The sequence below is a fragment of the Anopheles aquasalis genome, chromosome 3, assembly GCF_943734665.1.
Source record: "Anopheles aquasalis chromosome 3, idAnoAquaMG_Q_19, whole genome shotgun sequence".
Lineage (NCBI taxonomy): Eukaryota > Metazoa > Arthropoda > Insecta > Diptera > Culicidae > Anopheles > Anopheles aquasalis.
Genome location: NC_064878.1, coordinates 41,056,564 through 41,075,221, shown reverse-complemented (window position 1 = coordinate 41,075,221; position 18,658 = coordinate 41,056,564). Strand labels below are relative to the sequence as shown.

The 18,658-nt window shown below is 46.6% G+C and overlaps 1 protein-coding gene across 1 annotated transcript in view; it reads left to right on the top strand.

Moving 5' to 3' along the window:
• The first annotated feature begins 11,709 nt into the window (after positions 1–11,709).
• LOC126574081 (uncharacterized) overlaps positions 11,710–18,658 on the top strand; it is a 14,358-nt gene continuing 7,409 nt past the window's right edge. The window contains exon 1 of the mRNA XM_050234032.1: positions 11,710–12,775. Coding sequence (XP_050089989.1) covers positions 12,726–12,775 — 50 coding nt within the window. The 5' untranslated portion in view covers positions 11,710–12,725. The remainder of the gene's footprint in view (positions 12,776–18,658) is intronic.

The window sequence follows — 18,658 nt, the reverse complement described above, 5'->3', positions numbered from 1 at the left end:
GTCAATTCAGTGATAAACAGGTGACATGCTACAGCCGAAGCGGCTGTTGTTCTGATATGCATATGTAAGGGCTGGGAGGTGAACGAATGTTGTTTTGGATTAACATACAGAGGCCATATGTAGATGTTTGATGTATGTAATGAGTATCTTTTAATTTACAACCATTTTTAGGATAAACATCAAACAAACGGTCGACGCTAACAATGATCTTTGAAATCAGGAAGAGAATCAGGCAATGGCAATCATCCTTTGATAGGGGAAGCAATAGATTTGGTCAATCAGAAAAATAAAAACAGTTCGTTAACTCCATCAGATACGGAAAAATATTTCAAGTTTGGGTTCAGAATAATCTTATGCATCTGCGCTATTCATGCCTCATAATTTAATAATGCTGAGCTGGTTATTCTTTACTGTTAATAATCCTAACCTTAAACATACGGCTTCATATGTGAAAAAAAATCCGAACCTCGATCAAATCGATTCATAACTATCTACAGTATCCTTGAGTTCATTAGACTGTTCTTCCGCTTTGGTCAACATTTGCGATGTTACGAAGCATAAGTGTGTTAATGAGGCTTGAATTTTGATCAATCAGCATCATCATTTGGCATGTGGATTCGATTATGATCATCCAAAACCTGTACTGATGTGAATAAATATGTAAATACTATAGATAGAATGGGCAGTGTAAGGATGGAAATCTTCAAATTTTAAATCAACATTGCGGGATTTGCTAGCTGTTGAATGTTCCTCTCCATATTGTTCCATGTTGGCTTAAATATTTAAAGCCGAAGCGAGATTGTTAAAGTGTCATTCTGAGAAAAGCATGCTGGATGCATCAACCACGAAGATTCTTTCGAGTTGTTTTTGTATGAACAAGTGCTTTCGAAAAAGAAAGGTATAACAAGCACTAACGTTGCGTCTGCTGTTTAAATACAGCTGCGTAAACCGACGATGCTTCCGATTTGGGTACGGTTCAATTGAATTTTCAGCCAGACGCTAAGTAACGCCACACACTTTGCCAAGCCAAAAACCGTTGAAGAGCATGAAGGTCAACATCCACCTCACTTAGTTCTGAGTTTTGCTACTCTCTTGTCCGACGCGCTTGACGACAATACTTGACACGAAACGGAAACGGATTGGCCCCAGCCAAACGACTCGAGCACGCAGTGAAAAGCTGATCCACTTCTGTGACTTTCAACGACGACGCTCCACCGCAACCGATTGCGCTTCTGACGCAAAACATCGCAAATAAGCAGCTCCTCCATTAGACCTTTAACTACCTCGCCACCTTTTTGGTAGCCAAGCTGTACTTCAGCCGTTCCCGGAACATCAAGGGTCCCAAGCAAACCCCAGCGGGGTCACCCAACGTAGAAAGCATCATGTAAAGAAAAACAATGGCGAAGCTTTCGTTCCGCCCAAAAGGGGATGTACGTCAACGGAAGACGGGCTGCTAATTAACAATTATTCACAGCGTCCAGAAGAGGAGGAGGAACACTACACTTTTCGCTGCATCATTTCCTGGCGGAGCAAAAATGAGAAGAGAGGATTAACCACTGTGATAGTAAGATTGATGCTTCACATTATTCTTTTCACTTCAGGAGACTGTGAGCCGCAGGAATGGCTTCCGAAAACGAGTGAATAAGGGGCCAAGTCAGTAAATTAAGTGGTAATGCGATAGAACATGACGATATTTTACCCATTAATTTTGATGTGTTTTTGCTCATTTAAGTAGAAAAACAATGGCACTTGATTATACAATGGGACAGTCAAATAAGAGCTAATGATAATGAGGTATCATACCTGCCATTTTAGAATTTTCAACCACAAAAAAAAATCCTCATGATGTTGATCGAGCACATGTGCGATCGTTGAAATTACTTATGAACTATTAAATATTCTAAAAGAAATCATATCAATATAATCAAATACGAGAATTAAAAAAGATGTTTGAAATAGTCTAGATACCATCTAGATAAATTAATACTAATAGAATAGAAAAAAAACAAACTAATGTGACATCTAGTTAACATGGAATGCGACACAAAAATCTTGATAATTTAAAATCAAGATAAAATAAAATCAAGATGGTGTTTATTATCATGCAGAAGACATTCATCGGTCAAGATCGGTAGCCACATGTTTCGGGCCCAGGAAACGATCAAGTATCGCTGCTTAATGATCAACAACAGGTTCAACTTGTGAAGCCATGTAGTACAGGCTATCAGTAAGGCGATAAAGTCGTGTTCTTGGAAGCGTTTTAAAATTGTTAATTTGGTTTTGCTTAATAAAAAAGCAGTTTTATTTAACAACAATTTTTTTCTAATAAAAATAAAAACTATGAATGTAATATAATCATCAAACGGACAAACAACTTAATGGTATAATTTACCAATAAGCATACTCAATACTAGACAACGCCTTACACTTCCACTAAGATAGAAAAAAAACGTAATACAGCAGCATGACTAGAACTATGCGTCACCCGGCGTGACCTCTTGTGCCATGTTTCAAACATTGCTGACCATTCTGATTTTATTGGTTTTTTCTAAAAAGCAACACAAATGTTGATACCATTCCATTATCCTCCCAACTAACTAAGTACATTTCATGGATTCCCAACAAAATCATATCCCTCGCGAAAATTGTATGCTCAAAACAGTCGATGTCGAAACGTTTGAAACTTCAAAAGCCTCTACCCCAAGCCGTACCTTCGTCATATTTTACTGCGAGATGCCGATTGGCAAAACAATGCAGCCAAACACACAATCGACGAAACACAATCTTGCTGGCCACGTCCCGTCTCGTCCGCAGGGGCTGGTGGGCAAGATTGTTTGTCGCACGTCATAAAAAACAGGAACCATAAAGCCGACGAGTACACCAGCAATCGACATCGTGTTGGCGAGGGTTTGGCGTGGCTAGGTAACAGATGATCATGCGGCTCGGCAGTGATGATCGTGTCTCGTCTCGGCTGATACGCTTGGCGATGATCGCCTGGCCTGGCACGGGTATCGCGGATGCTGATGCAACGTCGGCGATCGATTACGGAGAGTAATCGCGCCGCCTTCTTCCACCACCGTGCGATGAACATTAACCCCTTGCGTCGTCGTTTACACCCTCTGCGCGTGCGCTCGATCCATGCCGACACGCGCAACGCCCAAACCCCATCCGAGGCTGACCTCGACGATGAGGCGGAGAAGCAAAGCGAACTTCTCGCTTCTCTACGGAGAGCGCCTTTTGCCAGTTCAGCTTTCGTCATCTTTCAGTCAATCGTCATCGGGACCGATTGAAAGCGAAAACAAAAACAACAAAATGCAGGTCATTCCACCTTATCTGTCGCGAACCGCGGCTGCCTGCCGCGTGCTCCCGGTCCCGCACCCACGATGCCAACAAATGGCAAAAGGGAAGAAGCAGGTCAGGAGCGCATAACTGATTGAGGCCGCGGTGCTTTGCGATGGTAAACAGAATTGCTGTAGGCGCGTACCCCCCGCGAAGGCACGCCCGGTATCGCACGATCGACTGATTAGGCCGCAGCACCATCAACAAAAACAACACAGCCAGCACGGGAGACAGGAGCATCCTTTAACCGGGTACACACCCCTTTTTGCCCGGAGACTGCACGCACACCAACCATCCCAGTACGCCAACACACCGCGTGTGGGACTGTTACGAAGAAGCTCCACAGAGAAGTCATCATCATTGCGGTCGGACTGATGACGAAAGTTGGCAGTGCCTCAGGTCAGGTCAGTCGCGAGTGGTGCACGCGAGTATCACGCTCCGCGCCTGCGGCAGATTGCGAGAGATCTCCGAGATGATCGTTTCGTTCCAATCTGATTAGCTGGCTGTGTGGTTAATCTCGAAGGTAAAGGTAAAGTAGCAACCAGCATCTGCTGCCAAGGTTACCAAGGATACTCGACACGTGCGCTAGTACCAAGAGTGACGAAGAAAGAAAGATGGCTGACCGGTTGGGCGCTTGATGTTGGATTCAAAATATGTTGATGTTGATGTTGGATTGTTGTTGTCAGATTTGAGCGATATTGATCATTGAAAAGGATAAGGGAGAAACATTTGTTAACAAATATTGTGACCTTCAACACGATTCCCGCGTCTTTGTATGATCAACTTAGATCTAAAGAGAATCAACTATATTTGTATTTAAAGAGCAAATTATATACAATCTTCGTAGACCTTAGTTTTTTTCAATAATTCTCGTCATGAAGCTATCATTGTATCGCATTTCTAGAGTTAGTTATTTAGGTACTTACTTTTTTAGTAGTAGATTGATTTAGAATAATATCTTCAGAGCAGCATAACTATGAATAATATTTGGAGTAATAAAGGCCAAGCCATTGAACATCCTTTTCTTAACAAATCTATCACAATGATGGTCCCAACAGCATAACTAATATTGCATGTATGATGTACCGATTGCTACTATTCATCGATCACCCGATCAAATCGTTGATGCAATTAAATATGATGCTAAATATCCCAGCCCGATTGCTGCATAAGGCGTGTTCAATCAGTTCACTTAAGAGTGTTTTGCTTATCACGACAGTTTGCTTATCACAGTAGTCACGACACCAGCTATCTTGACATGAGTGAAGGAACTGTCAGAAAACATCATGAAATGAAAGAACTACAATTATGGACAGAAAAAGAAATAATAATAACAAAACACGTTGCGTTTGGTATGGGGTTTTTTGTAATTATTTCGTAACTGACATTCACTACGGATAATGTAACGCTTCAGGAAGCTGCTAGTACATTAGTGGCCTAGACTAAAGCTAGATTGGTGATGTCATGCCATGTCATGCCATGGCGACTAACGATCACACTTAGAAGGTGCCTGCTATCGTATGAGATAGACTATCCACTATAGCTACAAGACAAGGTTCATCAACCTACCCGTTTTTACGTTGCTGAACTCAAACACCTTCTGTCAACAACATAAAAGCTGTTGACTAGAAGAACACCAGAACATCACCAGAAACACTCTCGACGCCGTGCATAACAGCTGGTTTACTTAAACAGAACACAAAAACCGGAATTAGAATAACGGCCTGGCTAAGATGGTCATCCTTAAAAGACAACCACCATTAAGACAATGAGGAAGTATTCTCACAGCAAAGTGGCTACTATGCAAAAAGAAACATCAAACCTTACTTCTTCCTTTATTCACCACTCCATCCGGCAAAGCAAACTACTTTGGCGAGATTTTTTGTTCCATTTCGCAAACTGAAAACATCCCCTTCCCTTGCCTCTGTGTTACTATCAATCTGAGTGGAGAGTGACGGTGTTAATGGCAAACACTAGCCGCCGGGTATGCCTACAGTCCATCCAGCAATCTGACAATTGGCATACGACCTCGTTCTCGAGAGCCGTGATCGTAACCTGGCAACTTTTTTTATCAACGCACAACGGCGACCTGACCCTGACGTTAATTAGCCGCGATAAGCGAGACATGTGCGTCCGCTCCGAAACCCCGGATGACATGTTACACGGTTTTGTTTGCGGTTTGCGAAACTCCATGCCATTCGTTTCCATTTCCGTCCTCGTCGTGCTTTCTATCGGGCGATCCTTGAGCGAATCATCAGCATGGTACGGTAAACAGCGAGCTCTACAGCTGGTAGAGCATCTGAACATCGGATATCGGAATGTGTACAGTCACTTCTCGGCTTTTCGATGCTTCGTAACCGGTTGGAATATCCAGGAATTCAGGCGAACACGTGAACCACACCTAACAAAACCGTTCATCTGGTTGTTTCTAGAAGCTGCCAACCTGTGATCGTAGGAAAACAAAGGCATTTGCTACAGAAAAGCAAAGGAAAATCCGACCACATGAGCGGACAGAGCGACGATCTCGTGTGGCCAACGACGCGAAATGGACAGGCAGCGATCGGCATGGGTATGCCATGCTGCCCATCAAGGACGCCCAGAAAAACAACAACGCAGCACCAGCAGCAGCAGCAGCTTCAGAAAACAATATCATTTGCAGACTCACACCGCGCACACGCATACACGCTGGTCCGAAAATCACGAGCACCGGCGTGATCACCGATCGGTGATCTTCTCGCCTGTCACGCCGCGCGATTCCCATGCGCGAACACCTGTTGTTCCGACACAGGTATTGGTGTTACCTACCTCCTCCCGGGGTGGACTTAGCTGTCTGTTGCGCAGACATTTTTTTTGCGCGTCGCGATCAGATGATCGATGAGAAGCTTCTCGAAATAGGCGCGCGCGATCACCTACACTAGATGGTGGTCGTGTTTGGGGCAAACGCTAAGCGTCAATGCATCGTACGTGGCGCATGAGGAAGGCAGGTGATCGGATTGGACTTTGGAAGCATTGGATCGGAGCTTCGAACGCACAATACAAGTGCAGAGGAAACAGCGGAAGGTCTCGCTCTGCTGGGACTGAAATTAAAACGATCTTTGAAACAAACCGATCACCAAGAGTATCGGCAAGATTTCTGAATCCCCAGTTTCGAAACCCATTCAGTCTTCCAATATTCACTTCCTGAAAGACGAACCTCTCGATCAGACTAACGGGCCTCCAACGGTGATGCTGTGGTGCTGATGTCACACGGAAGTGATCGCGCGCGCACACATCGCCACCCGAAGATTCCGAGATGATTCCGGAAATGACAATCAACACGGCGTGGCGTCAACGGGCTACAAAAGGCAAAACCTGCTGCTGCTACCGTTTGTTGATTAGTACTTATTTTATTCATCGCACATAAATACCGATCTTCTTGCGTTTCTCTGGTGTGTGATGAAGGTTCAATGGACGAAATGAAGATCACGTCGCCATCACAACCCTAAATAGGGCCTCGAGCATCGCTTATCAGATTATGCCGGTTCGTGTGTGGATCACTCCAATTAGCATCGCCACCACCTAGCGGACCGGTACGATCCGGAAGAGATGCTGGATAGTGTCGCCTCGGCTCAGGTGGTTTGTACCCGGGCGGCATCCGGATGATCAGGCAAAATAGTTGCCGCGGTGGTCTGTAACACCATTTGATGATGAAGCACTGCACATTCCTTTCTGTGGGTGGGAAAGCCAGTACGATCTATTGTCAAGGACACACAGGTGTTTTTAATGAGCGATATATTGGATGTGACATAAAGGCAAGTGGATGAGGACTAAAAAGAAACGTCTAGTTTTCAGCAACTTGGTTCTATTTGGTTCTACTGGAATGTGGTATGGTTTCTCGGGCGATTTGTGGTCTACTCGAGCATTTGTGACTTATTAATGAACGTTGTTTGTATGATTATTTAACACTCACCCACCCAACAGAACTGTGAAGGTCTTTTGCAGAGTTGTAAAGTGTTGAACTTAGGGAAATGATAATTGCTTTGACAGCAGCATCTCGCATTCTCGTGAAAAAAGCATCATAAAGAAAGTGATTACGAGAATGGAGATGAAAACAGTTTGCATGAGTATCAAACAACTTTCAAATTAAGTATACTGAGCCAGTGCAAGCTGGTGGATACTGCTAACATGTTATTGGCAAAAAAACAACTCCGATCTGGTCCGATCGGCAAAAAAACAACTCCGATCTGGTCTGGTCCGAAAGACCAGAAGCATAATTAAACTGAGAAACGAAAGCTTGACTTACTTAGCGTTAGCACCAACAGAGACATAATGCAGTTCCTTAGCAATAAGATGTTAATGGTCAATCCATTGACCACCTTGAATCGATAAAAAGGACATCGAAAAAGTCTATACATAAGTAAAGAAGCAAGTAGGAGATTAAGGGGGAGCTTCGCTAATTTCTGGCCAAAAAAGGCTCGTTTTTGACGATTTTTTGTGGCGTAACAATTCAATTTTATTTTTTCAAGTGAATGGCATATTAAACTACAACTTTTCAAAAATATTTGGTACTATTTTGGAGAAGATTAGCTTGAAACTTCATCCATGGCATCAAATTTAGGAAGACATGTCACATGTTTATCATGGTGGTGGATTCACAAATGTTCAAACTGGGTTCGTCACTTAACTCTTAAGGGGCAAGTCTTTCGATTCGCACCAAAAAAGGTGCCCATCGTTGCTACGTGATGGGTCATCAGAGAAATACAAATCGATATTGGTTTGAAAGATTATAAGTTTATCTAGGTAGTCCCGTCAAGTTTTTGTTGAATTTTCCAGTTTTCGATTTTTGGCAGAATTTTTAAGTTGAACAAGTGATGGCTTTTTGCCATTTTGCCTGAAAACACCATTTTTAAAGATTTCTTCAAATGAAAGTATCAACAATTTCCATTATATCTCGACGGGACTTCCTGGCAAATAGTGTAGAGATTATGTGTTAAAAATTTCAAATCGATCGGACCAGTAGTTTTAACGGTACGACGGGCACCGACGTTGAAAAGATTGACTTAGTTGAAATGCGCCTCAAAATAGCGAGCTGTATCGAATCGGCATAAGGCGCGATTGTTAAAAATTAATATCTTTGTCAGTTTTACTTCGATTTATCCAAAACTTTTACACAACACTCTTGAAAGGATACAACTTAACTACAATTTTTATTTTTATTTTATTTTTATTTCGATTTCAATTATTACATACTGTATCGATTTCAGTAAGCAGCAATGATCATGTGCAAATAGTGTGAAAAAATACTCCATTCTTCACCTGGTTTACCTGATTAACCAGTGATGAGATCACACATCGTTAACCCACAATAAAAGTCAATTGAATGCATCAATTTACAATTATATCACAACGACAAAAAAAAACCCCAGAATAATCCCTTGTCATCGTGAAGGATGAGATTTCGTTGCTTAGAATCTTGGCCACCGTAGAGGACGGAAATTAATGACCCATTTCGGGATAGCATTAGTTCCCCGAATGACGCGTGTCCTATAAGGTTGCCCAAATGTAGTTTTTACATGTTTCGGCCAACTTGCGCAATAGCCCCCACCCCAGTGATCCCATTGAGCGTCTTTTGGCAACATTTTGAAGCTGAGAAGACGAGTGCCCGCGATCGCGTCAGTAGGCGCGTGTGGTACAGCATACTTCAATTACGCTACACTTTGATCGGTTTGCGTCAGACTGAAATTACCCACCACCGAAGAATACGAGAGGAGAGAGAGAAACCGTGCAAGCATTCGTGTAGCTTGACGATGATGTTGAGGATGATGAGGTGAGACGATGATCGACAAAAAATGAGCCACCTACCCTCTTTTCATCCTCTTCTTACCCTATAACTATGATCGAGTGTAGTGCGTCACTTGCGAACGGCGCGCAACGAATGCGATTCGATGATTTTCGCGGGACACACTTGACTCACTAGGGAGGGGTACGGACGGGGGGGGGGGGGGAAATCCCCGTGAGACGACGCGCATTCTTATTCATGGCACGGCCGCTTCAAGTGCGACTGTCGGTGGCCAGTATTGGGAAGGGAAGGGTAAATTAGAAGCTTCCCAACACTGTTTAAGTGGTGCGCCACTCACGAAGCCTCAAAACTTCACGGATTAACGCGAATCACGGATCACAATGGATGAATACGAGTTTAAGCTGATCATCGCGTCGATCGGCACTGTCAAGTCGCCATTAAGAATTGAAAAATGGCTTTAGTGGTCTCTTCGCAGCACAGCGCAGGAAGACGAGCACGTACGCTAGCCACTTGGTAGGTTATGATCTTCAGCAACAGTTCGTTTTGAAGTTGGCCTACAGAATCATAACGTGAAGACGCGTCACCGTCTGACAGCACGTTTTGTAGCAGGAATTGACGAAATGTGGCGTTTAGTTCGAAATACGAATGATCAGAAGAGGTGTGTCCACTGTGATGACTCGTAGTCGCTGCTGTTGTCTCGTGGATGAGGTACGTGCAAGTTCCTGTTTGCCTCCAGTGACGCTTCCCAACGGTGCCCTTCCCGTGCAGTTCACTTCCGAGATCACGAGCCAAAGCGTGATGTGATTTCTGCCGCCAGCCGACGATCATGAGATGGCGTTTTTGAGTCTATCACCGAAAAAAACACTCACCCCACCGTTAGGGAGATCAATATTTGTTGGCTCTCGGCCAGTGGAAACACTCTCAAGGATGCACTTTACTCGCGGCCATTCACACGCACGATCACGATGGCTCGTTGTGTACCTTTTGGGGCAGTTTTTTTTCCTCTTTTATTTTTCGAAGCAACTCTGAGACACAGTCCGGCACTACTTGCTTGATGAGTAGCAGCAAGGCAGGTGGTTCTCCGTGCAGGGTCCGTGGATCAATAATTGCGTTCGCTTCTCATTGATGGCGATCAAAAGAAACGCTTGGGAAACGAGTGGCCATTCTTCTTACCGACGATCGAGAGTACTTTGCAGCAGCAAATGCAAACAATCAAAGGACGTTGGATTGTTTTATGGCAATGACTTTGTAAGGTTGAGAGATTAAGGACAAGGATGAGCAAATACTTCCAAATCGGATGATCCATTTTAACCGGTTTCGGATTATCATAAAGACGAAAAGTGACAGTGCTTGATTAACTATTGGATGAACGTTAAACACTGGACTTTATAGTCTATAATGGTGGCAGGTTGATCAACTTCACAGTCGCGCATGATCACGATATTGATCAATCGACGCACACATTCGACTTCGCAAGGATAACGAAGTTTTGCCTGAACATTGGCACGCATGCGTAATCTATCCCATATTCTAGAAGGAAGCTGTTGAATACCGTCAACAAAATATTCTCAGGGACCATGCTCCGACGAGATAGTTGGTAACTATCTGAGAAAATTCTGTAGAGGATGCTGTACCCGGGCTCTCCAAAGAGTGGTCGTGTGAAACGGCCCTAAGTCGGCACGTTCTTTTTCTCCGAACACCCGAACAAAGCAGACTTGAATAATTCCAAACGGAAGAAGGAAAAACTGTGAATTTTTTAAGGAACTGGAACAAACCTACAATAACATTGTATTACACTGATAAAACTTGATAGCAATCTTATAGGGGAACATCGATTTGGTAATAAAGTGTGTGGATTATAGAAATACAGATTTAAATTGAGAATTTCCATCGCAACAATAATCATAGCGCTTATTCTGGATGAAGACATCTATATTTGTTTATCTTTTGGTTTCTTTGCACATCCAATGTACGCCACACTTGAAGCAACACGCGGACGAATATTTGTGTTTAATCATTTATTGTTTACCAACATCACTTATGCGAAACAATGAATGAATATGTTTGTATTAACGGTACCCTCTATGCCTCTTTCCTCAGGCTTGTTTTTCGGTTGCTTATAATAAGCTGCCAAAGAACTGGGCTAATATTGTTGCCAATTATGTTCACATTAAATTATCAAAACCAATTTGAACTTGCCACCCCATTCGCATTCGGCGTACCTCGCAAACCGTTACCGACCAAGCGCGTCCCGAGCGTGGTGGGTGCAGTTTCCTCTGTCTCTCTCCCTTCCCGTTCCACAATTACATACAATTTATGCTGCACCGAGTCCCCGCGGCCCTTTAAACACCAAAAGTGCATTCAACAAAACAAAACATAGCTACGTTGGTGTGTGTGCTGGCGCGGTGCATCCTCGGAGGGTCGCGACAACGGTAGGCAAAGGGTAAAACGGGCCTGCGGTCCGTTCAACCAATCAGCGTCGAATCGTACGATCCGTTGCGAGAGGCACGCCGTTGGTGTGCGTACCGTCGGCGTTTGTCGCGGCGGCTTGCGTTGGCTTCTCTCGGGGGGAAAACTGTGGCTTGGTCGGGCATTTTTTTTCAAAACGCTCGCAACGGTCGAATCGCTCGGTTGTGCAGGTTGTGTCTGCTGCTACTACTAAAGTCTCGCGAAGGACATCGTCGTCGCCGCCGCCGCCGTCGTGTGCTCATCATCCGTGTGTGGTGTGTTTCAGATCGTCCTCAGGGGTTACTCCGGAGGCTAAAACACCGCGCTCGTGTTGTTGCGAAAGCGATCACAGAAGGCAATTTTTCTTCAAAAACCAAAATTCCACGGCAAAGGCCTGAGAGACAGAGAGAGAAAGCCGCCGCCGCCACGCGAAGAAAAGGTCTACCCCGCAAAGCAGGCACTGCATTTAGGAGGAAAGTGCGAACAACGGTATTCCCCCGGCGTTTGTCATCGCCCCCGTGCCGCGTCATAGAGTCCGTTTTGTCGCGAACCATTTTTCGGTCTTCTGTTAGCAGCAGAGAAGAGACGCCTGAATACGCCCTTTTCCCCCGCGGTGTGTTCCGTGAGTGAGATTTCGCTAACAAAAAGAAAAAGAAGCAAAAGCATTAACTGCATCTTGGCTGCACCGTTCGTGGACACTGCGCTACAACAGAAAGGGAAGGAAACGAGAAAATAGGGAAAAGAGCAGAGCTGAGCTGTGTATTTCCTAACCATCTGCGAGAAAAGCGAGGAAAATCCCTTGTTATACGCGAGCGTGTGTGTTCCCCCCTGTAACCGGGAAAAGCAGAGTCCGCAGAGTCCACAGAGTGTGCGTGCGAGTGTGTTTCGTGGTTTCTTTTTTCTGTGATGAGTTTTGAAGAATCCCGCCCAGAATAGTGAGCCTTGCATATTGTAGTTTGTACTGCACCGAAAGTAGTGTTTCCGCCGCGAGTGTCCCGAAACCGCGAATTCCGTCCACGCAAAAGTCAGCTGCAGGGAAAATAGAGAAAGTCCAGTCCAGTCCAGAGAGAGGAAGAGGTGTGGTCCCCGAACGACGACGAACGACGAACATTTTGCCGCAGCAACAGCAGCAGCAGCACAGTGCCTCGATCCACGCTTTATGAACGGTTGTTACAACAACGATATGCCTACCACGATGGAAAACAGCCGGTAAGCTTCCAGAATAATCTGCTCTGCTAGTCATCGAGTGTGTCACCCGTCCATCCATCCGTCACGCATTCGCTCATCCACTAGCCCCATCGCGACAACGGGGAGGATAGCCGAGGATCGCTTTCGTCTTGCGGTAGAGCGATTGGCCAAGATTCCGCGTTCCGCTTTCGCCGGAATTCATCTCCCCCCGAGTGTCTCTTTTTGGCCGTAATATCTGCTCTGATAGTGCTGCCTTTGATTTTGGAATCACGGGGCCAGCTCGAGCAGGTGATGGAGCTAGTTGGCTGGTTAAGGTCATCATCGGCGGTTGTGCAACCCTCCCTCACCACCGCCTGTTCGGTGTGCGTGGCACAGACAAACCCTCGTTTCGCTTCCTTGGTGGCCGTGGGATGTCGATGCCGGTTCAGTTGTCTTTTTTACCTTCCTTTTCGATTCCGTTTCGCATGAATATTGATGCTCGATCGCTTCGCCGACCGCAACTCGAACGCGAGAGGCGCGCGTCCTTCCTTGAGCTGAGTGAAAAGGCCATCGGTCGATCTGTTCCTCATCATGACCATCGGCCGGAGATGATTCAAAACTCAAACCGAGGGAACGGAAACCACGGTAGAACGTGCATCAACCAGAGGGTGATAAGTGATAAGGCACGCATCCACAACCTGGGGTTTTACCTGGGGCCAGCGCGGTAGCAGGTAGCAGCAAGTGCAGTAAAGGGGAATGTCAAAAATTGTCACCTTTAGAAAAAAAAAATCAGCAGCAGCTGGCAGACAGAGCTTCGGTGCATGCGCACTCGCGACCAAACGCACACCAACAGCATTTTTTACGCGTTGTGTCTGTGTATTTGTGCGCACACCGCGGGTATGCGTACTGGGGTTCCGCGTCGATCAGATGATTTTCTTCCATCCCGTCTGCCTCCGGTCCCCGGCCTCGGCCACGGCCTGCTGGCGTACCGTTTCGGCCAGAGCGATAAAAGGTATAGAACAGAAAAAGGCAGGAAAAAGAAGAGTGAGAGAGTGGCATAAGAACAGCCGGCTATAGAGAACCGTTCGGTGAGATGATAAGTGCTGGGGCGGTTACGTGGGCACTATGATTCAAGAGGTTCATCCTGTGTTGTGGGTTATTCCCGCGGAACGCCCAACTGCCAGATGAGTAAGTACCTCTAATGCCACGCGCTAGAAGTGCTGTTGAGTAGAGACACAAAGTCCATTTTACTGTTAAAGTAACCGTTCAAAACAGAGGATAGATTACTAGGATTGGTAGCGAGGAAATTGCAAAAAATCTAATCAAAAATTTGACCCAATTCGACAAAAAAAACCACTGACCTACTAGTTTATGGTCTAGTCGCTAAGGTTGAAGAATGTTGGATAAGTAGGCGAACCCTGCATGACCCACGCAGTAGGTCTGCAAAGCTCAAATGCGTCAGGTGAATTTAATATTCGATTCACCTGATCATCATTCCCCATTATACGATCATGCATTAAACAAATGTCTTCCTACTTACGCTTATGTAAAGTTTCTCCTTTCGCGGACTTTTTCCGCAGCAGGAAATTAGGTCTGCGATCTCTAAACCCGACCTCAGGTGACAGATTTGGTTTTCAAATTTAAATCAACAGCAAGAGCCACCTTAAGAACCCTCCCTCTCGGTTCTGTGCTCTTTGTTCTGTAGCTCTAGCGCTACCAGCGTGTCCAGCTACGTTGGCATCCGATACGCTTCCGTAAATGTTCATTCAACCAAATAAAACACCACAGAAGAACGGTATTTTCCCGCAAGCTTACGCTGTAAGCGGCTTTTATACCCGGACATCCACCAGAACACCGGATGGCAACGTCCTTGGAAGAGCTGGAACGACCTCCGGACAGTGCGTTGACCAGGGCGCACGAGTTCGGCGTGTAATTCACCGCACCCCGCATCGACGGGTTTGCAAGAATCCGGAACAACTTTCACTTCTGGCTACGCCGCCGGAGTGTAATCTGTTGTGCTGAACTGGTGCTATAAAGTAACAACAATTGCCGTGCGATCGATCATAAAAGGAACGGATTGCAGCACCACAAACAGTGGTTGCCGAAGACAGGCGTGACATTCTAGCCCCGGTATGGTCCAAAGTCCGTCCACCAAATTCATAGTCCAGTGCGGTACGATGAATGGTGCAAATTTGACTGCAACGCTCACCTTTCCGTACAGGGTACCCGTATAGGAGGAGGTTGGTGAGCTATCCGTCGTGGTGGTATGCTATAACAATTAACAGTATGTGATAAGCCTCTTGGTGCGAGTTGTCAGTTTCTTAGCAAGTCAACCAGGGGTATCTCTAGCGCGGAGCAGAGTTATTCAACGGAGAGGCCCTCCCCCACCCTCGGGATGATATGTCGGTCGGTCGCTGGCGACGAATTTTACTGGTTTCGCCAAACGTGTCGAGGTCACGGGAACACAATCTTACGCACGGTGTTTGTCCCTTCTCCTCCTGGTGTCCGGCGTCAGATGTTGTAAAGAGTGTTTTTGTTCAAGCAAGTTGAGTCACAGACAGAGTCAAACAGTTTGCGCAGAGTTTTTTGGATTTCGAAGTTTCGATCCATCGAACGATCGATCCGGGTGATCTGGTCGACTCCCACCATCCGTCACTGTCCACAGAGGTGGTCCTCCTTTCGCTCCGAAATCCCTCGAAAACAACGATCTCGTTCGTCAGCCAAGCCAGCTAGCTCGCAACTCGCGATCGTTCGATACTCGACATTTATGTAACATCTATACGGGATTTGGCTTCGACATTCCGTTGGGAAACGGTACGTCGCTCTCAAGGCGAGCTGGTACGGTGTATGCCTCTCAGCTTTAGAAATTTTTCGAAAGATCAGTGGATCTTTCCTGAAAAGAAGTTTTCAATGACTTCGATAGATCAATTGTCTCGGTTCGATCTTTATTGAGTGTTAGAACCGAGGATCATCTTTGTTTTTGACGGTCAGCGCTCCATGAACCCTTATCCACACATTAATTTATTGGTGATTTGTTTTTTCATAAAACTAGATAAAATTCTAGAGATAAAGCTGTCAAATTCTAGAGATAGAAATGTATTGACCGAAATTCTTATAGTCTAGACAAGGAATAACAGCATCGTCATCGTCGAATGTGATTTTGGTTGCACTATTGAATTGTCTTGTGTATGTGACGTGCATCTCACATAAGCCTAGCCACCGGTGGGGACCTAATACAAACTCCAAACAGTCTCTCTGTGAACACACAGCAGCGCTGTACAGGTTTCGTGACACAAGACAGCGAGGGCATGGCACGAGAGACGAAAGGGAGCGATCGGTAGTGGTGGTGGTGCTGGTGGAGATCGCGGTCTCGTTCATTCACCAAGTCAATTTTCGCCAAGGTCGCGCTCCGTAGACGGCGGTACGACGACGACGACGACGACGCTACTGCATGGGGCGACCGAGACCGGCCTACGCCATAGACACGCATACAAGGCGCTCGATCTCCGCTAGTAAGAGAGAATGAGAGGCAGAGACAGAGCGCAAGAGCGAGGGCCGGACTCCACGATTAAGCAATCCCACTGTCAACTGCATTCTGTCCCCCCGCGAGTGTGGTGGCGGGAGTCGAGATAACGAATGATCATGGAAGCGAGCCTAGACTCGCGATCCCCCCCGGGCCCCAGTGGCGGTGAGAGCGAAAGCAAGTTTAACTACTCCGAGCAGCAGCAGCAGCAGCCGCATGTCTTATGCTTCCTTATGCATATGGGTGCCGATCGATGGAGAGGAGGAGGAGGAGGAGGTGGTGGTTTCGCCATCCGTGGCTGGTGGTCAATGTTGTTGTTGTCGTCGTCGTCGTCGTCGAGGTGGTGGTACCCCCCAAGGTGGTTCGCTGTTGCCTTTGCTGCACACTGGAGAAGAAGTTCGGTACCGCCGAGTGGCGACACTCGTCGCCTCGTGGTTTTGGGATGTCGGTTTTGACGACGGGTTTTCTCGGGGCTGGTGGCTCGTTGAGGTGTGCTTAGCCTCGTTTTGTGCCGGGGTGCGCTTTGTTTACGTTTTAATCGGGCTTCGGCACGAGGACGCGGACACGCCGTAGCAGCGGTGGCTGCTGGCTGCTGGCTGTGGTCCATGCGCGCGAATGATCACATAACAGACTTGCGAGATCGTTGTCGTCGCTCCGGATCGCTGATGTGTGGTGATGGTGGTGGCGAAAGGAACAAGTTTGCCATTTAGCGAACGCAATCTCGGCCACATTGCGAGCGAGCGAGCGAGCGAGCGAGAGGGAGAGGAGAGGAGGATACGCACACCGTCCGTTCGCCAGCCATTCTTGTGATCCACATTTCTCGAAAATTGGGAGTTTGTCCCAGTTTCATCCCCTGCTGATGCCAGATGCCAGTGGTTGGCGGAATTTTGTACGATTTCGCAATGAAATACAATCAATCGTCGAATGCCCTAGTGTGTTTAAACAGATTTGCTCGGGCAGTTGCATAATACGGTCACCGGGAGAAGTCAATCTCCAGGTCGCGATCCCAGATTTCCGTGTAACATTTGGTGGTCTTTTTTATGGTTGCGAACAGACTTTCAGACCTCTCTAGTTTTTCTCTCTAGTGACCTCCTGAGTGGCAACTTGACATTGGTACCAGCGCGACGTCTAATTACACCCTCTAATGCCGCATTCATGTAGCGCTAATGGAGTGCTGCACCGACGGATTGCAAATTAGTCCCTGTGTGTGCTCGCGCAGTCCGTGAATTAATGCATATGGAGTCTCTCGCTAGCCTCCAAAACACTCCACCACTGTCCCTTTCTCAACGTCGCTCAACGTGGTGACCTTAACATGCATGATACGGCATTGTGGCTGTCCGAAAACGAAAGAAAAAAGATAATAAAAAATAATGAAAAACCTCCGTTATCGGTGTGGCACGCGCTTCTTCTCTCCTGCTTAACATGCAGGGTGCGCAAGAGTATTCAGGGTGTCGTTGGACGGGCTAACGGATTCAAGAGGCGCAAGAGGCGGTTCCTCACGGCTTTTGTCGGTGAGGAGTTATGCTTCCCACCTTATGTTGATATCAAACAATATTCAGCTCAGCAACTGGCTGGGCATGGGGCCCTAACAGTGTGCAATGCTCCGTCTCCCTGCCTGGCACTCTCACCGCTTCGCTGGACACCGCTCTTGGACCTTGAGCATTAGAGCCCCCCAGGGGCGGCCACAGACGACGAAGACGGTGACGGACACGCGCACCCTACTCCTCCTCCTCTTTGTCGTCAGGCAAGAAATGCTTGCGGTCGCACCATTTCGCGCCACGGCGACGATGGCGGCAACGAGCGCGATCTTGGACTTTGGAATGTGTCGCCCTCCCTCTGAGCCATGGCACCATCAGCAGCACGATCAGCAGTGGTTGATTCGGCGGAGTGTACTTGATATTTGGAAGTAATTTGTCGATTGACCTCCAAGCGCGGCGCCGAACACCGCCAGAGTCAGCGAAACTTTTGCGGCCAGGCCAGGGACAAGTGGGGAGTGGATTGGAGTTTGCATCCATCACACGCCACACATGGCGAGTGGATGAAGGATTTTCTTCCTTGGATCTATCGTTATTACCAGTGCGTGCGATCGCCGCGTACAGCTTTGAACTTGATCGTAGCTGTGCGATCGAGACCTGACCTTTGATCGCGATCAGAGGGTTTCTAACGCTCGGTAAGGTGCGCCCCGTTGAGTCAGGGTTGATGAATGGGCCTCTCTGGTGTTCGCTTGATTGTAATTAGCACTAGAAAGCTCTGGCATGGCATGACCTGGCCTGGCCGGCGGGGGTTCGCTCTGTTTCCGATGACTTCTAGCGTGTTCCAAGGTTCTTTTTGATGTTGCTGGAGCCAAAAGACGAGGCTACCGATAATGGAGTCAAACTTTAGACACTAGAAATTCTAAAATA